This window comes from Penicillium cinerascens (assembly GCF_028974065.1).
Source record: "Penicillium cinerascens strain IBT 15544 chromosome Unknown scaffold_4_segment0_segment1, whole genome shotgun sequence".
NCBI classification, from domain to species: Eukaryota; Fungi; Ascomycota; class Eurotiomycetes; order Eurotiales; family Aspergillaceae; genus Penicillium; species Penicillium cinerascens.
Window position 1 is genome coordinate 3,244,314 of NW_026695298.1, and position 24,419 is coordinate 3,268,732.

The following is a 24,419-nucleotide window of genomic DNA, read 5'->3' on the forward strand; positions in this document are numbered from 1 at the left end:
AGGACGAGAGAGGAGAGGAGAGGGAGAGAAAAAGTTTACTCGAGGATGAAGTTAAAGTAAAGGATCGGGATGCGCGCTCGGGAGTTTTCGTTCGGGAACAAATCCTTTTACTTAAGCGGACCCGAGTTGAGTTCGGGTCGCATCCTCGGCCACCAACTTTTTTCTATCTAATCGCTTCAACCCCACTACCTTACCGGAGCTCCTGCTTCTATCGTTATTTGCGATTTATTTGTGGTCTCCTCTCACCGCTGTGCGGTGATTCCTTTTCGCCATGGCTACCATGACTGTGACGATGCCGTCTAAGACGGCTAAGAAGAACTCCAAGCAGTTGCCGGAGAATGAGCGGTATATGCGAGCCTGCTCCGACATTGCGAATGCGCTCATTCAGGACTGGGAGTCGCAGAAGGATCCCTCGCAGCCCCGGAAGGATATCAACTTGAACGTGCTGCGGGGCAAAATGTCGAAGAAGCACAGTCTGTCAACCCAGCCGCCACTGACAGCCATCATCGCTGCTGTGCCGGAACACTACAAGAAATACATTCTGCCGAAGCTGATTGCGAAGCCGATCCGTACGTCAAGTCTATTTGGAGCCAGTTCGACACTGAGCTAATCTGTTGCACAGGAACCTCCTCTGGTATCGCCGTCGTGGCCGTGATGTGCAAACCCCACCGTTGCCCCCATATCGCATATACTGGAAACATCTGCGTCTACTGCCCCGGTGGACCAGACTCCGATTTCGAGTACTCGACACAATCTTATACTGGATACGAGCCGACGTCGATGCGTGCGATTCGTGCCCGCTATGATCCCTTCGAGCAGGCGCGAGGACGTGTGGATCAGATCAAGTCTCTGGGCCACAGCGTGGACAAGGTGGAATACATTATCATGGGTGGAACTTTCATGTCATTGCCTGAGGACTACAGGGATACTTTTATCTCCCAACTTCACAATGCACTGAGCGGGTACCAGACGGATAACGTTGACGAGGCAGTACAGGCCGGTGAAATGAGCAACGTCAAGTGCGTGGGTATCACGATCGAGACACGGCCGGATTACTGTTTGGACACGCATCTGAGCAGCATGCTTCGGTATGGATGCACGCGTTTGGAGATCGGTGTGCAGAGCCTGTACGAGGATGTGGCCCGCGACACGAACCGTGGCCACACTGTTGCGGCCGTGGCTGAGACCTTCAGGCTCGCCAAGGATGCCGGCTTCAAGGTTGTCAGCCACATGATGCCCGATCTGCCGAACGTGGGTATGGAGCGTGATCTGTTCCAGTTCCAGGAATACTTCGAGAACCCTGACTTCCGTACCGACGGTCTGAAGATCTACCCCACCCTTGTCATCCGAGGCACTGGTCTCTACGAACTGTGGCGGACCGGTCGCTATAAGAACTACACTCCCAACGCTCTCGTCGACCTTGTTGCTCGCATCCTGGCGTTGATCCCCCCATGGACCCGTATCTACCGCGTCCAGCGTGATATTCCAATGCCGCTTGTCACATCCGGTGTGGAGAACGGCAACCTGCGTGAGCTGGCTCTAGCCCGAATGAAGGACTTCGGAACCACCTGCCGCGACGTGCGCACCCGAGAAGTCGGTATCAACGAAGTGAAGAACAAGATCCGCCCTTCGCAAGTCGAGCTGATCCGCCGCGACTACACCGCCAACGGCGGCTGGGAGACGTTCCTGGCATACGAGGACCCAAAGCAGGATATTCTCATCGGTCTGCTCCGTCTGCGCAAGTGCAGTGCCACTCACACCTTCCGCCCCGAGTTCACCGGCCAGCAGACCAGTATCGTCCGTGAGCTCCACGTGTACGGATCTGCGGTTCCGCTTCACGGCCGCGATGCTCGCAAATTCCAGCACCGAGGCTTCGGCACGCTCTTGATGGAGGAGGCGGAGCGGATTGCGCGCGAAGAGCACGGAAGCACTAAGATCAGTGTTATCTCCGGTGTTGGTGTGCGTAACTACTACGCGCGCCTCGGGTACTTTTTGGACGGACCCTATATGTCCAAGATGCTGGATCCGTGGGAAAACGAAGAGTAAACAGGTAAATACCCGGTAGATTTGATTCTTTGCATGCATAGGCGTTGGGCATACAAAAATAGGGCTTTTCGATAACGAACAATGATGAAATTTCTATACTCGACCTCGAGCTTGAGCGAAAAGCATCCATGAGTGATACAATCGTACAAAAAAGAAAGAAAGAAAGAAACAACTGGCTATAATTCCGAGCGGTTTATGTACATGCGCAAAAAGGTTGTGTACTCTAGCAAAGGGAGCCTGGGATACCCGCTCCGCAAAGGCCCTTAGATAGAGACCGCATTCCTAGCTCGTGATACCGACGGACTCTGAGTCCACCTCGAATAGACTGAAGCAGTTGTAGTGGCATGACCGAGAAGTCCAGATAGGTTGAGACCGTCGATCCGTTTCAGATCGGATCCTTCCCCGCCTTCTCGGACCCTGAAATCCATGTTCTCCAAAGACACACCGAGAAATATGTAAGACGCAATGATTGCAAATCGACCGAAGGACCGTTAAAGACACCGAATAAGATATTGTTGTGGGATTTTTCATGTTTAGCGGAGTGATATGGCGCCGCCCCTGCGGTCTAGAATGTGAAGGTAGGCCTGGAAGCCGCAGAAAACGAAGAACCCCTGTTGTGTCGTGAAATATCATGTTAGCAATGATCCAATTTCACAGAGGGTAGTTTCGGTTGACTTGGCTGGTGACGTACAGCGTAGACGAGCACGGCGACGTAGATAGAGGCAGCAACTGCAGGGCCATCTTCGGGTTCTCCTTCTGAGCCAGTGTAGGCATGGTTGTTACTCTGTGGCATGGAATATCATATTAGCCTCTCATCCTGTCGAAACCGAGAAGTAGGCGATGCGATGATGGGGCGCAATATGCCAATGATGCGGACTGGGATAGGGTAAACGTACGCCAAAGAGTGATCCAAGGACCGAGAGAATAACGATGGCGAAAACGGAGATAACAACACTACCAAGAAACACAAGTTAGATATCCGGTTCGAGCGACTCAAAGTCCTTGTTGAGATGGCAGGGCCTACCAGGACCAGGCATTCAATGCCGACACGACGGGCTTCATCTTGGCGGTAAGAGGACAGGAGCGATTCGAAAGAAGACAGTCAAGGAGGAGGCACTGAGAGGTCTCAGCTAGCCTAAATTTAAAGCACGAAGACACCCAAGGACGAGGGGAGGAGGTCTGGAACGATGGGAAGTGAGGAAGATACGGAGGTTGGCGGGCGGGAGCTCACATCCAGCCCCTAAACCGCTTTCGGTCATGCGCCAGCCGCCGGCCTCGACTTGTCTCGGCCTATGTGGAACACCACCGTCCTATAACTACGGTATATATGGCTTGTTTCTATATTTGAGTGATATTGTCTATTTAATTGATCGTTGTAATCGTTGCGATATTTTGGCGGGGAAGTGTCTAGTCCAGTCCCATTGTTAATGAGTCTTGTTCCACTCAATGCACTCGTCAAACGTCACTCCGGAGCCACCAAAGATATCCAGTGCACTACCAATGGTCAGGTCGACTTTTCCCTTACTGCTAGTGTGCACCTTCTCCAGATCTTGTAGATGGCGAGCACCGCCAGCATAGGTAACGGGGATGGTGCACCACTCGGCCAGTCTCGACACCAACTCCTCGTCAACGCCCTGCTGAAGGCCCTCCACATCCGCAGCGTGGATCAAGAATTCGGAACAGTAGGGTTCCAAAAGGCGGATGGATTCTATCAACTGTCAATAAAATCGTAATACCTCACCATAGGTGCGACGTACCTTGGTTGATCTCCATCTCTGTAATGGTCTGCCAGCGGTCCATCGCCACAAACCAGGTATTATCTTTCCTGCGACAGCTCAGATCCAAGACCAGCTTAGACTTATCACCGCCCAAAGCTTCGAGTATCGATTTGAGTCGTTCGAGGGAAAATCTGCCCGACGGGAAAAGGAATGAAGTGATGATCACCTAGTGTCCCCGCATACCACAGGAAATGAATCAGCGTCATTGTCGGAGAGCATGACGGATAACCACAGATCATGATTTTGTCCACATGACAGTGCCAAAGCAGGAATTGATCGTGGGTTGGGGAGCTCACCTTCTCGGCGCCCTGGTCGATCCAATATTGCGCATTCTTATCAGTGATTCCTCCAGCCACTTGCAAACCACCGGGCCATGTTTGCAGTGCCTCTTGGGCTGCTTCTTCATTTCCCGGTCCAAGTTTCACAACGTGCCCACCTCGTAGGTCGTTCTTTTGATAGAGTCCGGCGTAGTGGCTGGCGGGGAACTTGGAGACGTAGTTGGTCTTCAGGTCTGCGGCGACACTGCTGAGAGTGCCACCCACAATCTGCTTGACCTGCCCTGAGTGTAGGTCAATGCACGGTCGGAATTTGGTCATCTTCGTTACAATTGGAAGACTTGAAGCCGAAATGAGTTGCGCCGCTATATCGAGGGGCTTATCGCAACTTATCGCACGTGATTTGAAGCTCGGCCAAAAAAAAAAACCTCGGGGAACATCGCGCGGTTGACAACAGCAACCCTACCACTCGGACTTACAAAAAATGCCCGTCATGACTGGCAAGCGAAAGAGGGACACTTCCGTTGTGTCACGGTCCAAGAAAACCGGCGATGCCAGTCCTTCGCCTCCCCCTCCGGCCGACAATGCGCAAGACATTTTTCGCAAGTACTTCGAGGCACAATTTGCGCCTCTAGACTTGCCTGCTACGCCAGCCACCGGCAACTCGAACTCTGAGGAGGATGAAGAGGAAGACGAGGATAGTGAGGGGTCAGAGATGGACGAGCAGTGGGACGGAGTCTCGGAAGACGAAAGCGATGAGGATGTCGTGGAAGTGGTTGAACACACGGACACTCGAGCTACGGACGACAGAATGGACAAGAAGGCATTCAAAGCATTTATGGTGAGCATATCCCGTAGCCGTCCTACGGTTCTCGAACTAAACATGAATATCTCAGAGTGCGAAACCACCATCATCCTTAGAAACCAAGACCACGAAATCAACGGAAAAGTCAAATAAGAAAGACGAGTCCGACGATGAAGTGGATGCCGATAATCTGAAACACGACCTCGCATTACAGCGACTACTTCGAGAATCTCACCTGCTCGACTCGTCATCAGACCTCGCTCCCACCGGCAAAAACCGCCTCAAGGCCCTGGACCTTCGCATGCAATCCTTGGGCGCGAAGGATTCTCTTTACAAACAAAAAATGCCCGATGCCCACCGACGAGGAATCAACGCCAAGGCCGCTGCCAAGGACGAGAAGCGACGACGAGAAGCGAAGGAGAACGGCATTATCCTTGAGAAGCCTACCAAGGTCACGAAATCATCGAATTCGGGTCGACGAGATCGTGGGATTGGTGGATCATCCATTGGTAAATTTTCTGGTGGCACGTTGAACCTGAGCAAGCAAGACCTGCAAAGCATGCAGAGCTCCAGGGGACGATCTTCTCGGGGAGGAAGAGGTGGCAGAGGTGGCAGAGGCAGAGGAAGGGGAGGCAAGAGAGGAGGCCGTTAAAACCAACATCTGCACGCTGGTGCCTTTTAACTTGGTCCTATATCAGGACTCATCGATACACTATGTTTCTAGCGACTATGACAAGCTTATTCACGAATACATGCATATCCCATTTATCTCAAGGATCATGGGACACCACTTCAATCTCAACCCTCATATAATCCTCCCCAAGCCTTGTTACACCAACACACTTCCAGACGAGCTGATTATTCGGCATATAGTGCTTGAAGTTGCGCGACATAGCCTCGAGGGCCTCGTTATTGATCGGGACATGGTACGAGTTCACCCGGAAGACCTGCTCCCAGCCCTTGCCGCCAGCGTCCTTCAAGTTCGATTCGACGTTTGCGAAACCTTGTTCGATTTGTGCGTTGATTTCTCGAATGAATACTCCAGCCTTGGGGTTCCAGCCGCCGGTCGATATGTTACTGGTACTCTTTGTTAATGGTCGGTATGGCTTACCTTGGCCGGCGCATTCGATGCGATCGCCAATGCGGACGGCTTGGCTGTACCAGAAGTTTTCACTTTTGCTTCTGGCTCAGGCCTTCGTAGCTGTAGTATTGCAAATGGGACATTTTTGCTGGTGTAGTTCTGACTTGATCGCTCTGGCGGTATATCTCTTCGCGTGAGCTTATATAATGCAAATTTCGCACGTTGGAAGTATATTTCTCGGAAATTATTGAACAATTATTGAAAACTAGAGATGCTTTATATCGTTCTTTTCTGTGACCTACGAGGAGCATGGCATCATTAATATGGGAATATAGATAGACATTTTAACTCTTCTGAAGTTTATAGGTGGTGTATCCTTCGGTATATAGATCGGACAGTTTGTTTCGATTCTAAGGTTGGGCATCTGGGCATAAATCAAATAAGGGAACCAAATCCTCCAAATTCTACATAGACAATTACGCAATTCTAAGCCCAGGTATTTGCCAAGCAACCATGCGGCATCTCCCACTATTTATTGCAGCCACATCCAGCGCCACCCGCAATATTCCAAGTTTCACCTTGTAGGTTTCTGCGGGGTTACCATATCCAAGGGCTCGACGCGCACGGTTCCGGGTGATTATCGTGTTTTGTACGCCGCTCGGGCGTGGTTTCGCGGTCGCGGCCTGTTGGCCCTTGGAATTCCTCGGCGCCAGGGATTCTCGGTCCGTGCATGCAATTGAGCTCCACTTACCGAATCGCGAGACCTATCAACCTCTGCAGAACGGGGTTGTACCTACTTCATCCCGGTGCTGATGCTGACATGCATAGACGGTTTCAGGGTTTCAGGGCTTCGGATCAACGAACCTTGGAACGGCGTTATGCGAGTTCACATATATGCGCGGGGCATCCCAAAGCGAAGGACCCACAGTGTTGCAGGCGCATATCGTGTGTTGGTGAAGAGGGCCTGAATACCAGATCTACCAAGAAGGATCTTGACGGAGTCCGAGGGGTTTGATACCCCTCCAAGCGCTAGCTGGGACGTCGAACTGCATGTTTCTTCGCGCAATAGCCTTCTGATCCCAATGCCGATTACATAAGATCTCCCAAAATTAGGTACTTTCGATCATCTTCAGCGGCAACGCCAAGAAAATCGAGCCACGGGGGTCAGTTCGAGACTCGTTAGCCTAATTGGGCCAGAATTAGGTGCGTCATGGAGTCGAGCCAGGATCTTGGCTTCGTGGCAAGCGGGCCGTTATCGTGGACTCGACTCCACGAGGCCATTGAGCTCTTTCCATTGGGGAATGCAATCGTTCCCACCTGTTTCGCCGTGTTGATCAGAGGATTTTCAGGAGCCCTACTAAGCTACTAAGGCCACACGGTCAGTCGAAAATGGCCTATAGTTGATTCCGCTAGTTCACTCGAAATCAAGTGTCCAAATCACACAATCGACCGGTCCACCCTCGTGTGGCATTGATGACGATCAGGGGCCTTCCAAGTGCCGTATAGGGCTGCGGGTCAAGACTTCCTGAGATTTGCGGAACCAGTTGCGTGAGGAGTCGAGGTCCACTGGTCGGGGATCGGTTTACTTTCTTGTTATAGTATCAGTCGCCTGTGCCAAGAGACTCCTGTAATAGCACTGGAATTTGCGTTAATGAACTCACCTCGGTTGATCCTTGGATAAAGAAATATCTCATTCTTTACGACTTGCTCCATAGTCATCATGCCTAGGCGCCTCGCAAGATGAGAGAATTCGAGATCGGCGACTGGGAACATTGGGGGATTTATTACACCATGCGAGGGCAGTATGCTGGGAAACGGAGAGACCATAGATTTTGAGCGACAGCTAAGAAAACAGCAAGATTTAGCCTTGGCAGCCCTGTGAGGTCAAGGTTCTTGCCGAGCCAGATACAATCCGAGATGGCGGGATAACAAATCACACCGCCGAGCCTCGGTCTCCGATCAATGGAGGGCAGCGATCACTTCTTGGCGGCTCCGTCGCGATTTCAGGGCGCTTTGGAACATCGTTCTAGGTTCGTGGGTGTAGACTATAGTTCGGAGACACTACTGGAGGAAGATGCCGCAGCCGACGCTAAGGTACAGGATCAGACCAACCAACCTCCGCGGGACCTTCGGGTACAAAGAGCAGGCCGAAGGGGGCAGCAACTACGGAGCCGGTGGGTCATGATCGACGGCTGAGGATTGGTACCATTGCGAACGGTCTCCATACAGTGGGGTGTCATAAGTTTGAAACCACGATTTTACCGCCTAATTTTCACCGCCCTCGCTGTCTACCTCGCCTACCCGATGCGTTTCTACGCGGAATAGAGTAATTTTATATTTTACATGCTATTTGTATACCTCTTTGGTGCAATCATTGAGGCTAGTGGATAGTTTGCGAAATATTAACGAGGTTCCTTGTAAATAGCACAAAAGACAGAATATTTAAGACGGCAGAAAACGCGGCAGAAAATAGGCGGTAAACCCAAAGTTTCAAACTTATGAACACCGTTCGATTTGCCGATCAAACCCGCCTAGTGCGAACCATAGCCCGAGCTGAATAACACGCATTCCTCTCCCCTTCCAGCTCCACCCTATGGTGTCTGCATTTAATAAAAATGTATATGCATTGGTTACATTAGCTTGCGGGTACATCGTCGTACGCTTATCGGCCCTAGAATGCATTCTAATTAGACTAGGGCTCCGTCGTCCCCTCTCCTGGCCGCCGATTGGGTTCTGGATCTGTGTGCCTAAGCAAGGGCAGCTTCCCCTACTCCCTATTTAGGGGATTGTCTACGTAATTAACTGGCGTAGCGAGCTAATAATGTTTCCCTGAAACATAAATTCCGCCAGCACAGCGGTTGGTGATGAAGCTTGGCATTTTCTTGACGGCTCGGGATGATCATACTCGGGTCGAGAGCCTACCGTCGGTGGCTGCTTCACCGTGTGTAGTTGTCATCCCTCGCGAAGCCTTGGCTTTTCGACTTTTGCGACGCTCTTATCATGCAGGTTTAAGTCTGCAGAACTTCGGGGCTCGGGACTCTCGGAGAAAAAAAGAAGGTGCCGAACACGATGACACCCAATATCACGAGAATTATGTACTCCTTTGTCAATTTGAAACTTTATTGCGTAATTCACATGCTATGTAGATCATTTCGACGGCCATACGTCGGAAACGCGTGTGCTTGCGATACGAGAAATCCCGCAGTTTCCGCAATGGGTACTGGCATTTCAACTATGAAGATTGCCAGGGTCTGGAGATGGCTCTACGGACTAACCCTACTTACCCGAATCAAGAGCAATGCTGGTGTGATATCCTTTGGTGTACCCTAGGAAACTCATAAGCCATTGAGGCTTGATGATGCAATATGCTCCCTAGTTCTTAGGATGACCAGAATTTTGGTTTCTTTCCTTTGGTCTTTCAAAACATTTGAAAGTTTAGGCATTTAGCCTAGGATTTCTTTCCCGCTGATCAGGATTCATTCGTCACCGAGTGAGCGGCACTCGGCTTACCGTCTTTGTCCAGAAGCTTGCCACGGCCTACTGCCAAGGGGATGGGGGAGGAGTGGACCCCTTGGCTGGATCCACTTGGCTGAATCCACAAATCCACAGTGGAGCACATGGCCTTGACTCTTTTCAGATCCATGGGCCCGTTTGATAGTTTCGGATCGGTGCTATCAGGGGAGGGCGAGGACCTGACGTGGCAATACAAAAGGGCTGGTCCATTCCAGCAGTCTACGAAATCATAGTCAAGCGTTTTGTTTGGGCTGGCTGAGGCCTCCATTCCTTCTCTAGTTATCTCTTTTATGATTGTCCAGTTATGCAACCCTAGGTCAATCACTTAACTGTTTTTCTTTCGCCATGTCTAATTCCAACCCCACAGAGTCTCTCAACTTTCCTGCCGTCAGCGAGAGATCTTGCGATTCCAGTCCTAGCTTTTCACCAACAGATGAAAAGGACCTTGTGACACCTTCCTCCTCCTTCAAACTCGAGAGCCAAATTCCATCACCACCGCCATACCATGTCTTCACTCGATCCCGCAAATTGCAGCTTGTCTGCATTGTCTCGCTGGCTGCCATCTTTTCTCCGCTATCCTCCAACATCTACTTCCCAGCCTTGGGTGTTATTTCCAAGGTTAGTTCACTTTATACCGGTTTAACAACATCTCATGTCCAAACATTAAACTTACATCACATAGGACCTGAACGTCTCCATGTCGCTTACAACATTAACGGTTACAATATACATGATTGTCCAAGGTCTCGCTCCTAGTTTCTGGGGCTCTTTCTCCGACACCATCGGCCGACGCGGGATTTTTATCGGGACTTTTATCGTCTATATAATTGCAAATATTGCACTGGCTTTGTCAACAAATTATGGCCAGCTTATGGCTTTCCGTGCCCTGCAAGCAGCCGGTAGTTCCGCGACTATCTCGATCGGTATGCACCCCGCCCTGGACTAGGTAATCATTTACTGACTGGAGTAGGTGCTGGGGTGATCGGTGACATCACCACATCAGCTGAGCGAGGAAGCTTGGTTGGAATATTTGGTGGAGGTAAGTTTTTGGTGTTGTATTGGTCTTAATCTATCATGCTAACGGAGCAAAAGTACGCATGCTCGGCCAGGGTGTTGGCCCCGTGTTCGGTGGGATCTTGTCTCAATACCTGGGATATAGATCCATTTTCTGGTTCCTGGTTATCATGGCCGGAATCAGTCTTTTCTCTATTCTATTCTTCCTCCCTGAAACCCTGCGTACCGTTGCCGGCAACGGCACCGTCCCACTCCATGGTCTTCACAAGCCATGGATCTACTGCATTACCGGCCAAAAAGATGCCAAAGAGGACTCCATCCCCACCGAGGAAAAGAAAAAGGTGACGTGGAAGACCGTCGTGGCCCCCCTTGGCTTCCTGGCCGAGAAGGATGTCTTTATCACCTTGTTCTACGGTGCCATCGTGTACACCGTCTGGTCGATGGTGACCTCCTCCACATCTGACCTCTTCGAGTCCAGATATGGGCTCAATTCAATGGAAGTTGGTCTGACTTTCCTGGCCAACGGCTTCGGCTGCATGTCCGGCTCATACTCCATCGGCTACCTGATGGACTACAACCACAAAGTCACAGAGCGCGAATACTGCATACGCAACAACATTCCTCTCGAAACCCGAATCAACTCCAAAACCCACCCCGACTTCCCCATCGAATACGCCCGCATGCGCAACACCTGGTGGATTTCAGCCGTGTTCATCGTGTGCACTGGCGTCTACGGATTCTCCCTGAATACCCACCTCGCCCTCCCAGTCATCCTCCAATACATCACCGCCTACTGTGCCACCGCCATTTTCACCATCAACAGCGCTCTTGTCATCGACCTCTACCCCGGAGCCAGTGCCAGTGCGACCGCAGTCAACAACCTGATGCGCTGCGAAGTCGGAGCCGCCGGTGTCGCAGCCGTCCAGCCCCTCATCGACGCCATCACAGCCGAGTGGACCTTCTTCCTACTCGCCGGCATCACTCTCGCCATGGTCCCTCTCCTCATGATCGAGATGCGCTGGGGCGCTGGATGGCGCATGGAGCGAACTGAGCGACTCAAGCGGAAGCAGCAGTCTGCATAAAGAGGAGTCCGATCAAAAGTGATTTCAGGCAGCCTTTTTACGTTCGACATTATCTTCCTCTCCCATGGAAGGATGAGAAGACCATTTTGAGGGTAAATATACGGGGCCCCGATGCCCTTGACGACATAACGACTTGGGTTTGGCGATTTCTGTTCGGTACATAATCTTTCATCATTTGACATTTTCTATTTGGCGAATTATTATCATATTTTGCATTGTTGTATATAGATCATCTTGGCTTCAGCGTTCCAATGCATGGACTATATAAGGGTCTGTTTAATCACATGACTTTGTTACCTACTTAACGGTGAACCTTCCCGCCGATCTTCACTTTATCAACAATCACACGAGGACTCGACAAAGTTCTGAGAAATCTCATTTGATCTCAGATACCTAGCGAGATGGAGTTTTCGCGGAGCCTTTACAAGAATGGCGTCGACTTCGCAGCCCTTGCATTGCAGTCGCCGGAGTTCGCGAAGCAGTGAGTACTCTGAAGGTGACGTAGATCTGGAGACTGACGACTCACCAGTCTCAAATCAAATGGCCAACTTGACTTTAATAATCCGGCATCCGTGAGGTAAAAATCTTACCCACGCATTGACTCATGCCAGAGCTGACGGTGCCGCAGAGCGTTGACTATCAGTTTGCTGCAGCAGGACTTTCGTTTGAAGATTGAACTGCCTGAAGATCGACTATGCCCACCGGTATGCAAGAGAGATATCCGACTTGCATGATCAACACAACTGAAATCCTTCTAGGTTCCTAACAGGTATGACAGGCATCCTGCTGTTTACTTGGATGCCAAACTAAAAGTATAGACTGAACTACATCATCTGGTTGCAAGATCTTCTGGACTCAACTGCTGGCACTATCAAAGAAGGATATGATACTAATAGAGAGGTTTTTGGCCTTGATATGTAAGTAATCACTCTCGAATTGATGAAACCGGATCTGGGACTGATGAGTTTTAGCGGAACTGGGTGCTGCAGCATCTACCCTTTACTGGGATGCAGACTTCGACCTCAGTGGAAATTTCTCGCAACAGGTATTTGTTTGGGCAATACCTTAGACCATTTCTAATAAGCTTTCAGAAATCGACGAGAATAACGCCCGCACAGCCGAGCAAAACGTCAAACTCAACAAGCTCGAATCACGAGTCCAAATCGTGAGAACTGACCCCAAAGACTCTCTTTTCCCACTCAACAAGTTCGGACAGAAAAGGTAACCCATGGCACACTTCGCTGGGCTTTGAGTGACCACTAACATAGCTTCAGAATCGACTTTACAATATGCAACCCCCCATTCTACGCATCACACGAAGAGATGACTCAATCCGCAGAATTCAAGTCAGAGAAACCATCTCAGGTACATACGTCCTCCCATCTATCATAGAGAAAGAAGACTCACATTGCACAGACATGCACAGGCGCAGACATGGAAATGGTCACACCAGGCGGCGAGGTCGCCTTCGTGACACGAATGATCGAAGAGAGCATGCAACTGCGCACCCAAGTACAGTGGTACACATCCATGCTAGGAAAATTCGGCAGCGTCACTGTCCTCGTCGAGACACTGATGAAAAATAACAACCGCAATTACGCGGTGACCGAGCTTGTACAGGGAAAGACGAAGCGCTGGGCTCTTGCTTGGTCGTGGGGGGACCGGCATCCTAAGACGGTATGTTAACTCCTTTTAGCCATCCGTTCCGATTTATACTGATCTTATATAGAGTGTAGCACGGGGCATTCCAGGCTTCCCGAAGCATCTGCTTCCTTTCCCGGGTGATTATACCTTTACGCTTTCCCCAGAGACATCCATCGACACTGCTAGCGCTACTCTGAATGGGGAGCTGGACTCACTTTCGTGGTACTGGCACTGGGACCAAAATCTCAGTGCTGGTGTGGGATTCACATCTGAGAATGTCTGGTCTCGACAGGCGCGTCGCAAGATGAAGCTTGCCGGGCAGGAGGGCATGCAGATAACGACTGTTCCAGAGGAGGTGGCGCTCGGGGTCCGTGTTCAGGTGAAACTGATGCATGGGCAAACTCCTGAGGCAAATGGTGAAGTGCAGGTTCTGATACGATGGATTCAGGGGACAGATAGTGTGTTGTTTGAGAGCTTTTGTGGGATGTTAAAAAGGAAGATGGAGGCTTGAGTTGATGCCTTTCACACGAGCCAGCGATCTAAGTTCGTGAAATCGGAGAAAACCAGGCTCAACAGACCTCACAATAAAAGACACATACTTGTTAAACAACTTGGCTTTGATTGAGGCCTAAAGATGCCATAAAATGCTTTATTTTCAATATGTACTGCCTTAGCTGCCAGTAACCTCACCCTGCAGCGCCTTCAACCGAGTCCACCCCTCAGAGTCCTCCCAGAAGTCCTTCCCCTTACCCAAAATACCTCTCACGGCACTTCTCGCCTTAAAGCGCCAGTCACTAGCAACCATCGCCAGCTCCTTATCACCCTCAACCGTCTGCCCCTCCCGATCCATAGGCCCATACTTAGCATACCCCTCCCGAACAAGCTTCTCAGTAGAGCGAACAACCTCAAGCCAGGGCTTCTCATCGCCCATCTGGAATGCACCCTGCGCGTATTTCGCAACAGTCGCCCGCCAGGCTTTCTCATGCGCCTCCAGAGCAGCAGCTGGACGTTCGCGGAACGCCTCGACGCGCGAAACGACGAGCCACAGTGCAGCGGAATGCGTGATTAGGGGAACGACGTGGTCGTCTATCAGGGAGAGGATCTGGCCTGCGATTGTACCTGTGCGAATGATGGGGCCGGAATCGGAGGGGATGAGGAGGGAGTCGTATTCGAAGGCTGTGCAGAGGAAATCGACTAGCATTGCTAAGATGGGTCCGTCGATGCATTTCTCGCCCTTCTTTGCGCCGAGGAGTTCGATGATTCGCTTCTGCGCCGTGATCACGTCGCGGAAAGGAGTTGAGGGGGGCGGGATTGAGGCGGCGACTGTCAGGACGTTATCCCAGATGCGGGCATCGCTATGTTTGATTTGTGCAGCACGCAGGAGGGCGACGAGGGCTTCACGCTTGCGCTTGTGGGGGTCGACGTCGGGGTTGTTTTCGTCTACTTCCTCGCTGGGGGTGGTGGACTCCGGGACTGACGTCCGTAGCATTGAAGCTGCTAGATTGCTCCATGCTTCGCCGTCGGTGTCGTCTAGTTGCACGCAGCGGGTGAAGGAGTCGGTAGAGTCCTCCCAATGCTGTAGCTCGAGCTGGACACAGCCGAGAGCGAACCAGGCGCCGTGGTTGAGGCGGTTGATGTGCAGACTCTGGCGGTAGGCTTCTTCGGCCTTCTCTAGCTCGGGTGGTGTGAGAGAGAGGTAATGACGAGCCAGAGAGCGTTGAGCGCGGGCATATCGCTTTCCTGAGATTTCCCAGGCACGCTCGTAAAGCTTCTCGTTCTTCTCGATATCTCCCAGGATGCAGAACAGACGGGGAGCATCCGCTGGCAAGGTCTCAGCCGACCGCTCTGGGCCGTCAAACTTCTCATTTTCATCATCTTCGTCCTGACCAGTCGCCTCGTAAAGCTGGCGTCGCACAATACTCTGAGCCTTGGCCTCCTTCTCGGTTGCAGCATAGCACAAAGCGGCCTCGGCCCACATGTGAAGTCTTTCGTAAATTTCAAGTGCAGTACGGAGACCACCAAGCTCGACCCAGCGCTTGGCTAACTCGGCCTCGAGGCTCCACCGAGTTGAGAAGTTCATGAGCCAGATGTATTCCAATCGGTCAGCGGCAGAGGCAGACTCGGATTTCTCGGGACGAGGCAAGAAGGTGGAGGGCTCAGCTGAAGGCTGCTGCGCAGCCGAGTCGTCCGTCGCTGTGTCTGCAATGACTTGGTCAACAAGAGCCTGCATTTGCAGCACAGATCTCTCGACAGTACGCACACGGTAGCCCTCCACGCGACTGCGTACTAAAAGGGCTTCCGTGTAGATCTGCCAGTTCGAGCTGCCGCCCTCGAGAACTCGAGTGGCGTATGGCTGTGTCTCCTCACGCGTCAAGCCGTTCTCAGGTGCGGTGTTGGTGATGGCGGATGCCATCGCTAACAAGATAGCGGAATCCACAGGGTTGAGAATAGGCTGGTCATTAGGGTCGACCGATTGCAGAGCTGGCGAAAGCTCATCCTGGACATTTGTAGCTTTGCTCTCGGTGAAAGAGATGGCTTCGAGGAGGGTATCATCGTTGAGATCCAGGTTCTTAGGGCCAGAGGGACCGGCAGACTTGGGGGTTTCATCGGAACTCTTCGCCAGTACAACCAGCTGACTGGTATCACGCTCCTGGAACTTCGTCCGCTTGCCCATCTGACCCGTCAAGGCAAACTCAAAGTTCCGGATCTGGCATGCCTGGTCAAGATCCGCCCGTGCCTTGACATCGAAACCGTGGTGAGTGTTGATAATCGCGCGCTCCAACAAGAACCGTCCCTTTTCATCCGCAGTCAAATCCGCCTTGTTCAGAGCTTCCACGCCCTTGTAGATGAAATCTTGCAATGTGCTGGTGACTTCAGACAGCATCTTCTGGTGAAGGAAGTTGACACGCATGCTTGCTGTCTTCGCCACAACCGATCCCTCGTTGTTTGCATCCACTAGCAGGGCCTTGGCGACTGAGAACAACTCAGGGTTGGGTGTAAGCTTGTAGGCCGCCTCACCGTCAACGGTGAGATCGCGAATGATCTTCGCCCGCACAGCTCGAAGAACCTTGACGTCGCCTCGCAGGGCAGGGGGAAGAAGAATCTCAGCCGAGTTGAAGTCCAGAGGGGGTCCGGTAACGTTAGACTGCAGAAAACTGAACAGCGCCGCTAGTCCAATGTGCAAGATTTGCGATTGTGTTTGCTCAACCGTCAAGCCGTCGGGCGGGGTTTGAAGGGCGGTTCGGGCCTTGTCTGCGACGAAGGCTGTATAGGAGGTATTGGCATTGGCGATGTTTGCAATTGCCTCGCTGTCGGCGTCGTTGCCGAGGACTTTCTTGGCCAGGGGCAGCTCGAAGATGGAGACGATGTTCTCGGAGGACAAGCGAACGGGATCATATCGGTCTTTGAGGGGAGCGTCGAAGACGCTGTTCAGCGTTTCAGGAACGGGTGACTCGGCCATGTCGACTGTGCTTGTCGAGTCGTTTGTTCCAAGCCAAAACCCTCAAATCCTCGAGCGTCGAAAGTGCGCAAAACCCCGCGATCTTTTCGATTTTTCTGCTTATCGATAGTGTGTGGATAGTACATTGTGCGTGGGGCTAGACATTTCCATACAAAATGTACCGGCTTCAGATAGTATTGCCACGACCCTTGCTACCCCTCTATTCTTAGTAGATCACAAATGAACCAGTACTTCTTCATGAATCTGATCTTTCCAGGCCTCTATCAAGCAGTTTATCACTGGGTTACCTGCGCATGCTCCTTCAGAATCCGATTCAGGCCATTGCGCTGCACACACTCATCAAAATGGAAGCTCCTTGCCAACTCCTCCAGCTCCGTCTCATCCAAGCCTTGAAACAAAGCCGCAAAGTCATCCACAAACGAAGCAGCCAGAAAAGTATTGAACACGTTACGCATAACATGCATCTCCGTGTTCCAAGGCGTGGGATATGTATCCTTAGCCGAGGGACTAACGCGATCAATAAAATCAACAAGAGGCTTCAACGCAGCTTCAGGCTCGGCCGCAGGGCGTTGTCCCCATTTATCAAGCCAGAAATCTCTCTTCTTGTTCAAGAAAGGCTGAATTGTTTTGTTCCATCGACTCTCCGGGTCAGTATAGATCATGCCCTGTAAACCAATGTCCTTGTATAGCCAGATGGACCAGTGGATTTTGTATTTGTCGTAGATGCGCAGCTGTTCTCCCAAGAGGTTGTATCGCTCCTGATTCACCGTCACGGCATCGGTATCAAAGGCAGGATCGGCGTAGACAGGTCCGAACTCGCCGTTCCAGACCGGTGTGCCTTTTTCACTCATGAACCGCGCTTTGCGGAGATACTGTCGCTCGAGACGCTCGTTTTGCTCGGGCGTCCCCTTGTATCTATCCCCAGTAGGGAACCCCATTGACTAAACGGTTAGAGATATGCAAAACTCGGGTACCTTGCATCAAGATGCACTTACTGCATAGTCGTGCATGGCGTATACGCAATTCGGCAACACGGTCTCAAACCCTTTCCACTCCATAGCAAAGGTATTCCCATCCAGCCACAAGATATGATCCGGGTCAATTGCTCGAATAGCTTTCTCTACGCGGGCATAGAATGCTGGAAGTCGCACGTGCTCCGGATCGCAGGGTTCGTTAAGCGGATTATACCCCGCAACCCAAGGGTTCTGTCTGTATCGCGCAGCAATCTGTTCCCAGAGCCATACAGTGCGGTCCTGGTGGTCCTTGTAGTCCCAGAAGGCGGCATAGCTGGTTGGGTTATCAGAATGCCAGTCAGGATTCTGGCCACCGGGCACGGCATGCATATCCAAGATCGTGTAGATGCCATGTTTAGCGCACTATTCAGACCATTAACGAAGATGTCATTATCAACGACCTTAAGGAGGAACAACTAACCAAATCCACAACCCGGTCTAGGTGCTTGAACCCAGACTCCTTCAACACGCGCGGATTCATATCATCTTCAAAATGACGGTAGTTGAACGGTAGTCGCAGACAGTTGAGTCCCACACTCGCAAAGAACTTGGCGTCCGCCTCGGTGAAGAAGTATTCCAGCCATTTGTCGAAGAAGAATTCGTACTTTTCCGGCCCGAGGACCTTGCGCATGGCAGCACGGTGCTGGGATTCGTGGCCCGAGAAGCCAGTGATGAAATTCTCCATGCTGTTCTTGTTAGCATGGGAGAAAGCCTCCGGGAGGCTTGGGTCAATAGACCTACTTCATCCACCCCCCGAGAGCTGCTCCGCGCAGAATGACACGTTCTCCATTTTCATTGATGACTGCGTCTGCTTTGACGCGTAGAATGCCGGCGGCCATGCTTGCGACTTTTGTGAGGTTCCTGTGATCTTGCTAGGAGATTAAAAGAATATTGACGGAATACCTGGCTCCGAAGACACTCACAAGGTATAAGTAGTTTCTCCGGTGCCAAAGAATAGAGTACAAATGCGGGGAACAGAGGACAGCTATATTGGCTAAGTACTAAACCGGCCAAGCCACATCCGCACAGGACGCATTTAACCGGCTAATCTCCCCACGGCATTTAGCCTGTACTAGAGTCAAGAAACGCCCATACGAACGAATCACACATCAAGTTGTACAGACAGTGTGTCTATTCAAACATAACTACAGCAAATGGCAATAGACATCAGGCAAGGCCGCCCGGGTATTCGTATCATACAATGGAGAAATGCAACGCCGTCCCACAAACGCTCAGAGGAAAAGATGTCAAGAATTACCAGTCCTGCCCACGATCCCGCATCAGGATCTCAATGGCCTCGTCTTCCGGTACTGGGTTATCATTCAACTCTTTGACACACTGTGTCAAGCCTTCTGCTGCCTCGTCCACTTGTTCCGCCGACCAGCCCGTGCATGCCATCACCATGCGTCGATAATTCTGGCCCAGAACGGCGTTTTTTGCCTTGAGGCTGTCAACTTCGGCGGTTATGCCTGCGTTGAACTTTTGGTAGCATTGGAGCCGATGCCGAAGCGCATCCGGCGGAGATAATGCTGCCAGGAATGCGATCTGTTGTTGAGAGAACCCGGAGGAGGGTGCAAAGGTATCTGGGAATAGGCTTTCGAATGCGATGACATCCACGCCGGAATCCTGGTCCGCATCACCGACGACAGCGATTCGGGAGGGATCAAAACCCTGGGTGCCCTTCAATGTGCTCATTAAGCTTTCGGAAGATCGCTCCAGATTCTTGATGCGTCGGTCGACTTCCACTCGGTCCGAAGCCTGCTGCTTCAATGCATCCAGCTGCTTCTGCTCGATCTGGCGGGCCTTGGCAGACTCGCGAATCTTTGAATGCCAATGATCGAACTTCTCCTGTTTTTGAGTCAGGCTCGAGGCCAACTCCCGATCAATACCTCCCAGTGCCTCTTCAACCATCGTGCTGATTTGAGACATAGCGGCTGGGGTTATGGTTAGCGTACGGAAAAATGGCGAAGCAGGACAATAACTTACCATCGAGTATCTCCTTCTTAGACTTCGCCAGCTGATCAATAAAGGTATCGTTGCGACCTCCGTTCTGTTGCGACTGTGAGTTGTCAACCATATCAACACCGACTCCGTAGTCGGCAGGCCGAAGACCGGTATGGTTGGGAATGTGCGGGTCAGCACCAACTTCCAGAAGCTGTGGAACAAGGACCGAGCGTGCCCGCCCTGCAAGATTCAACGCTGTATCGCCCTGGTCATCCCGGAGGTTGACAATTTCCGAGATGAACCGCCCCAAAGAGATGCAATCGGTACCGGAGGAGCCATTTTGCGCAAGATCGCCGTTGGTAGCTGATGACAAGCCCCCATGTCGGACAATGAACTCCAAGAGTGCCTCCAGGTAGTGCTTGGCAGAGACATGCCCCCCACCACCTGTTGCGGCCATCACAGCGATGTGGTGCAAGATAGTCCGGCCACTGTAATCAACCATATCGATAGTTGGTGCAAGTACCTGAAGCAAACGGGGAAAGCTTCTGTAGTCGAGGTTGTTACGGGTTCCCACTGCCTTCTGCAGGGCAGTCTCACCGGCAAGGTTAACTCGTGATATGCTCGCTCCCTTGGCCACGAGTGCATGGACCAGCGGCATACGTGCAAGCATCGCAGCCCAATGAAGAGCATTGTTTCGGTACTCATCAAGCGGGATCTCGAGATCTTCGCCAGTCAGCTGCATCAGAGCGGGGTGGTTGGTGAAGTCTTTTGTCCGCTTGTCGAGGAAGAGAGTCATAATCAGCTTGGTCTTTTGGAAGCCTTCCGGCTCTGAGGCCGGAGGCACGGGCTCCAGACCGCGCTTCTGACCATCATCCATAGGCGGGGGTGGCAAGTCCATGTCCTGATAAAAGGAATCATTGGGCTCGGTAGGAGTAGGTTCGTGCATGGAGAGGTTGGACGGCTCGCGGTGCAGGCCAATTGGGGGACCGTGATGCGAGGAGGAGCGAACACGTTTGCGCGGGGGTTCCGCAAAATCATCATGATCATCCTGATGGAAGCGATTCTGTAGGCTGCTGAATCCGCTGTCGGACATGTACATGCTGTTCTGGCTGCTGAATGCCATCTGTGACTCCTGGCTACCCATCTGCTGTGATGGCTTGCGAGGCACGCTTGGTCGGCGGCTGTTGGCACTCGGAGAGTCAAACCTAGCTTTGCTGATGGCGTTCACGGCAGTCGCCGCAGCGCGCGAGATGTTTTGGAAGAAGGTCCCTTGTTGGGGCTGAGACATGGTGCGATTCTCAGCGCCGCTGTAGAGTCGTTTCCGTTGCGCAGCCATAGCCTGTTCCTTGGTGGGTGTATCCAGTGTCCCTTGGGAAGCGCCTCCGGTACCATCGGGGGCCATGTCATACTCCAGAAGGGGTCGCAAAATCTCCTCGACATGGTATTCTCGACACAGATCGACACCTCTCTGGTAGTTGACCCACGTTCCTTGGTATTTTCCATAGCCCCCTTGTACCTTCTCATGCTCGCCGGCCGCAATTTCCTTCTCCAGGGTCTTCGTTCTTCGGGCTTTGACAACCCCAGCCACCTTCAGGATTTGAGTTGCATTCAACCAGGAATCGGATCGACGCTTCATAACTGCGACTCCTCGGACTTCCATCTCGTAAACAGACACATTGGAGTAAACCGCCTAGGAAAATATTATCAGCACAAACCTGTGCGGCGTATTCAGGTAGTATAACGAACGCGGTAGATTTGTGGTGTTTCACTCTGGTTCTGGTACTGGCCCGTGGAACCATAATCATTTCCTCCATCATAGCCACCGAAACTGCTCCTTGACATGCCATTTGACATGCCGAAGGAAGACATCTGCGACCCTTTTGGGGGCGGAGGAGTTGCGCCAGGAGTTGAGGAGAGGGATTGAGAAGTGTTCAAAAATGCCAGCCCATTCACTGACCCTATACTATTTTGCGAGTAGGACATACTGGACCCTTTCCAGTCCGGTCAGTATCAAGTCGCGGCAACAAGGGTAGGGCGGCATAAGGGTGGGGAGTTGTTACCAGACGCCGGGGAGACGCGAGCAAAAGGAGGCGCGTGGCTACACCCTTCGGGAAGGGAAAGCGCAACAGGTCACAGTGAGGACCATCCAACGGGTTGGATTGCCCGGAATTGGAGGAGGAATTTGTCAGGAACCGATCTGGATCGGATACGCAATGCAAGGCAAGTCAAGTCGCGGGGTTGGGGTTCTGAAGAGCGAAAAGCGCGCGTCGCCGTCCCGTGACACGCTACCCGCTAAGGTTTTCGCGTTCTGCCGGTTTGGGTTGTGCTCTTCCTTCAATGGCGTCTGCTCAAATATCCGGCTCTCTCTACCCACGAGGTCCCTCACAATGGCGTCAAATCTTACGCGCCACTCTTCGCGAATGCACCTATCTCCCCGATCCCGTCGCCCGGGCCTACATGCAAGGCTATGTTCTCAAACGATATCGTCACGGCTCAAAGAAGCCCGCCGGAAAGAAGTCCACTGACACCGAAGCCGACTGGGCTCGAACGGCCCGGAAAGGACTGTCTCTGATTCAAAGAGCAAACGAAGGATATCAAAGACCATTGGAGAAAGTTCTGTTCTGTTCATACGGGCGCATTGGGGAACAGCGGCATAAATTTTTAGACCGTTTACTGGCCGCCGATGTTCCAACCGACGCCAAGTCCCTGAAGCAATTAGTCGATGGACCGCTGGAATACGAAGATGGCTGGGAGCCTCCGATGATTATTCTCAGTCTCATGAAGTCTCAAATGAACAATGGCCTCCTCTCATCGAACCGTGTTCGGCCAAATGTGAAAAGCCTCCAGCCAGCGATACCCGAGAAGAACAGCTGGGGCCAGCCGCTCAGTCGTAACCGTCGCAGGAACATGCGTAGGAAATGGTACGCCGACGCATTGAATAGCGTACTGCCGCCGCTGCCGGATCAAGAATTGGCTGTTCTGGACGACTTGATCTCGGGAGCTTTGCCATGGGCGCCCATTAAGCGAAGGAAGAAGACATCTTCTACGGTGGCTCAGGAAGATAGCCTCCTGGAGTTTCTGACCGACGGGCCGCAAAAAGGCTGGACCTTTGGCAAATACGCCAATGGCCGGCCGCACGAGATCACCAACCGATTTATGCACCGTCAATGGCGACGCATCTCTTCCCTAATTCCACGAATGAAGTGGAATCCGATATCCTCGAAATGGCAGTTTTTCTGGGATTCCCCCAAGATTTCACCGCAGCTGAGCTTCAGTTTGACCGAAGGGGCGGAACTCGACGATATCTTTGTTTCCGGGAAACAGACATCGGCGAAGGACTCTTCTGAGGACTTAATAAAGCCTCAAACTTTACCAAGAACTGAAAGTTCAGGGACTCAAATTCCTGGCTGAAATGTCTATTGATTGAACATATCACTTTAGCGTTTACTATACCTGTATAATAGATTCAGTACATATTCCAATGCATTCGAGCCCATCTGCCTAGACTACATGAAACTTGAGCATCTTAGTAGAACAGCAGTTTGACCATGCAACGCCTGTGTTCAAGTGATCACTTCGATAAGAATGTACATATGAATAAGAAAAAAAGCATCAATTCCTTTGGTCTTCATCAAAGCTCAATGTTTGAGCAAGTAGGAGTGCAATCATCATGGGCGAGCCCAACCAATCGAACCAGCCCAGCAATAAATCTTAAATCATGGAAGAAAAACTTCTAGTCACTATCACTCGAAGAACTCGAGCTGGAACTAGATCCCGAGCCGCGGCGCTTGTGGTGCTTATCCTTATGCTTCTTCTCCTTCTTATGTTTCTTGTCCTTCTTGTCCTTCTTCTTCTTGTGGTCCTTGCTATTCCGCCAAAACGCATAACGTCAGTCCATGTGCACCGAGCCAAACTCGGAAATACAGCGCAACTTACATCTCATGTGTAGCCATGTTCATACCAACAGCTCCTAGAACAGCACCGCCTGCAGTTCCCAGGAACCCACCACCCAACTTGTGGCCCGCGAACCCGCCAGCTGCGCCGCCAAGCAGTGTCGATCCGAGACCCTTCTCGCCCTCGGGGCCACCAGAGCCAGGTGCGTAGCCTTGCTGGTGCGTGGGCGGGGCTGCGCCGTAGTACGAGGCGCTTTCGCCGCCCTGCTGGTACTGTTGCTGGGGTGGATAGGGCGACTGGCCGCGGTCTTGGGTAGGCATTTGCGGGGCGCCGTACCCAGGGCCGGGATACTGGCCTTGCGGGTGCTGTTCGTAGCGGGGAGGGTGATCGTGCTGCGGGCCGTACTGAGTGGGGGGCTGGCCGTAGCCATGCTGCTGCTGCTATAATGTCCATTGTGAGCGATCTATTGGGAGCCCGGGGGTTATGGCGCATTGTATCGTATAATATCATGATACAGGCTACAGAATGGCACTCACTTCGGGAGGGTAGTAGCCCTGCGGCGGCGGGACGCCGTATCCTTGCTGAGGCGGATAGCCCTGGGCTTGCTGGTTATAGTTCTGACCGTAGTCACCGTACTGGTTGGGTGGGTAATGCGACATGATGGGAATGATCTAGGAAGGTATAATGAGACGGAGAGAGGTATCGACGCTTCTGAATGAAATGAAGGTAAGTGAGCAAATCTTAGAAGGAGCGGCACATTAAATAAGAGTACTATGGCAGTCCGCAGTATTAGCTGCCAAGCAAGGCTGAGACGTAGCATCGCCTCAGATCCCGTTCAGGTCCGTGGATCAGCACAGCACAGCCCCCTGT

At 51.9% G+C, this 24,419-nt stretch overlaps 11 protein-coding genes across 11 annotated transcripts; 5 read left to right on the plus strand and 6 right to left on the minus strand.

Annotated features, from left to right (window-relative positions):
* Positions 1 to 271: 271 nt before the first annotated feature.
* N7498_010340 (Elongator subunit ELP3) lies at positions 272 to 2,046 on the plus strand (the record flags this gene model as incomplete). The annotated part of the gene is made up of 2 exons (XM_058457396.1): positions 272 to 569; positions 623 to 2,046. The coding sequence occupies 2 exons, from the start codon at positions 272 to 274 to the stop codon at positions 2,044 to 2,046; spliced, it is 1,722 nt and encodes a 573-aa protein (XP_058304295.1).
* A 175-nt stretch (positions 2,047 to 2,221) lies between these two features.
* On the minus strand, positions 2,222 to 3,305 carry N7498_010341 (uncharacterized protein; the record flags this gene model as incomplete). Its single annotated transcript, XM_058457397.1, has 5 exons — positions 2,222 to 2,657; positions 2,738 to 2,830; positions 2,943 to 3,000; positions 3,071 to 3,181; positions 3,205 to 3,305. 5 exons carry the CDS (start codon positions 3,303 to 3,305, stop codon positions 2,580 to 2,582), a joined length of 441 nt encoding a protein of 146 aa, XP_058304296.1. The 3' UTR covers positions 2,222 to 2,579.
* A 75-nt stretch (positions 3,306 to 3,380) lies between these two features.
* N7498_010342 (1-(5-phosphoribosyl)-5- ((5-phosphoribosylamino)methylideneamino)imidazole-4-carboxamide isomerase HIS6) lies at positions 3,381 to 4,420 on the minus strand (the record flags this gene model as incomplete). The annotated part of the gene is made up of 3 exons (XM_058457398.1): positions 3,381 to 3,754; positions 3,804 to 3,990; positions 4,121 to 4,420. 3 exons carry the CDS (start codon positions 4,418 to 4,420, stop codon positions 3,471 to 3,473), a joined length of 771 nt encoding a protein of 256 aa, XP_058304297.1. The 3' UTR covers positions 3,381 to 3,470.
* Positions 4,421 to 4,592: 172 nt separating this feature from the next.
* Positions 4,593 to 5,556, plus strand: N7498_010343 (uncharacterized protein; the record flags this gene model as incomplete). Its single annotated transcript, XM_058457399.1, has 2 exons — positions 4,593 to 4,940; positions 4,996 to 5,556. 2 exons carry the CDS (start codon positions 4,593 to 4,595, stop codon positions 5,554 to 5,556), a joined length of 909 nt encoding a protein of 302 aa, XP_058304298.1.
* Positions 5,557 to 9,843: 4,287 nt separating this feature from the next.
* On the plus strand, positions 9,844 to 11,594 carry N7498_010344 (MFS transporter; the record flags this gene model as incomplete). Its single annotated transcript, XM_058457400.1, has 4 exons — positions 9,844 to 10,116; positions 10,181 to 10,421; positions 10,469 to 10,537; positions 10,591 to 11,594. The coding sequence occupies 4 exons, from the start codon at positions 9,844 to 9,846 to the stop codon at positions 11,592 to 11,594; spliced, it is 1,587 nt and encodes a 528-aa protein (XP_058304299.1).
* Positions 11,595 to 11,995: 401 nt separating this feature from the next.
* N7498_010345 (DUF890 domain protein) lies at positions 11,996 to 13,749 on the plus strand (the record flags this gene model as incomplete). Its single annotated transcript, XM_058457401.1, has 10 exons — positions 11,996 to 12,075; positions 12,124 to 12,171; positions 12,223 to 12,298; positions 12,353 to 12,363; positions 12,413 to 12,511; positions 12,566 to 12,639; positions 12,686 to 12,815; positions 12,869 to 12,959; positions 13,011 to 13,271; positions 13,324 to 13,749. The coding sequence occupies 10 exons, from the start codon at positions 11,996 to 11,998 to the stop codon at positions 13,747 to 13,749; spliced, it is 1,296 nt and encodes a 431-aa protein (XP_058304300.1).
* A 159-nt stretch (positions 13,750 to 13,908) lies between these two features.
* N7498_010346 (uncharacterized protein) lies at positions 13,909 to 16,698 on the minus strand (the record flags this gene model as incomplete). Its single annotated transcript, XM_058457402.1, has 1 exon — positions 13,909 to 16,698. The coding sequence occupies one exon, from the start codon at positions 16,696 to 16,698 to the stop codon at positions 13,909 to 13,911; it is 2,790 nt and encodes a 929-aa protein (XP_058304301.1).
* Positions 16,699 to 16,973: 275 nt separating this feature from the next.
* On the minus strand, positions 16,974 to 18,550 carry N7498_010347 (glycoside hydrolase family 5 protein; the record flags this gene model as incomplete). The annotated part of the gene is made up of 4 exons (XM_058457403.1): positions 16,974 to 17,639; positions 17,694 to 18,074; positions 18,133 to 18,397; positions 18,453 to 18,550. The coding sequence occupies 4 exons, from the start codon at positions 18,548 to 18,550 to the stop codon at positions 16,974 to 16,976; spliced, it is 1,410 nt and encodes a 469-aa protein (XP_058304302.1).
* A 415-nt stretch (positions 18,551 to 18,965) lies between these two features.
* Positions 18,966 to 21,644, minus strand: N7498_010348 (putative APSES transcription factor (MbpA); the record flags this gene model as incomplete). Its single annotated transcript, XM_058457404.1, has 3 exons — positions 18,966 to 19,645; positions 19,698 to 21,345; positions 21,402 to 21,644. Coding segments are annotated over 3 exons (2,571 nt in total), but the record flags the coding sequence as incomplete, so codon positions are not given.
* Positions 21,645 to 21,992: 348 nt separating this feature from the next.
* N7498_010349 (uncharacterized protein) lies at positions 21,993 to 23,066 on the plus strand (the record flags this gene model as incomplete). Its single annotated transcript, XM_058457405.1, has 1 exon — positions 21,993 to 23,066. One exon carries the CDS (start codon positions 21,993 to 21,995, stop codon positions 23,064 to 23,066), a length of 1,074 nt encoding a protein of 357 aa, XP_058304304.1.
* A 322-nt stretch (positions 23,067 to 23,388) lies between these two features.
* On the minus strand, positions 23,389 to 24,208 carry N7498_010350 (putative glutamine-serine rich protein MS8; the record flags this gene model as incomplete). Its single annotated transcript, XM_058457406.1, has 3 exons — positions 23,389 to 23,521; positions 23,592 to 23,989; positions 24,086 to 24,208. 3 exons carry the CDS (start codon positions 24,206 to 24,208, stop codon positions 23,389 to 23,391), a joined length of 654 nt encoding a protein of 217 aa, XP_058304305.1.
* Between the last annotated feature and the right edge of the window lie 211 nt (positions 24,209 to 24,419).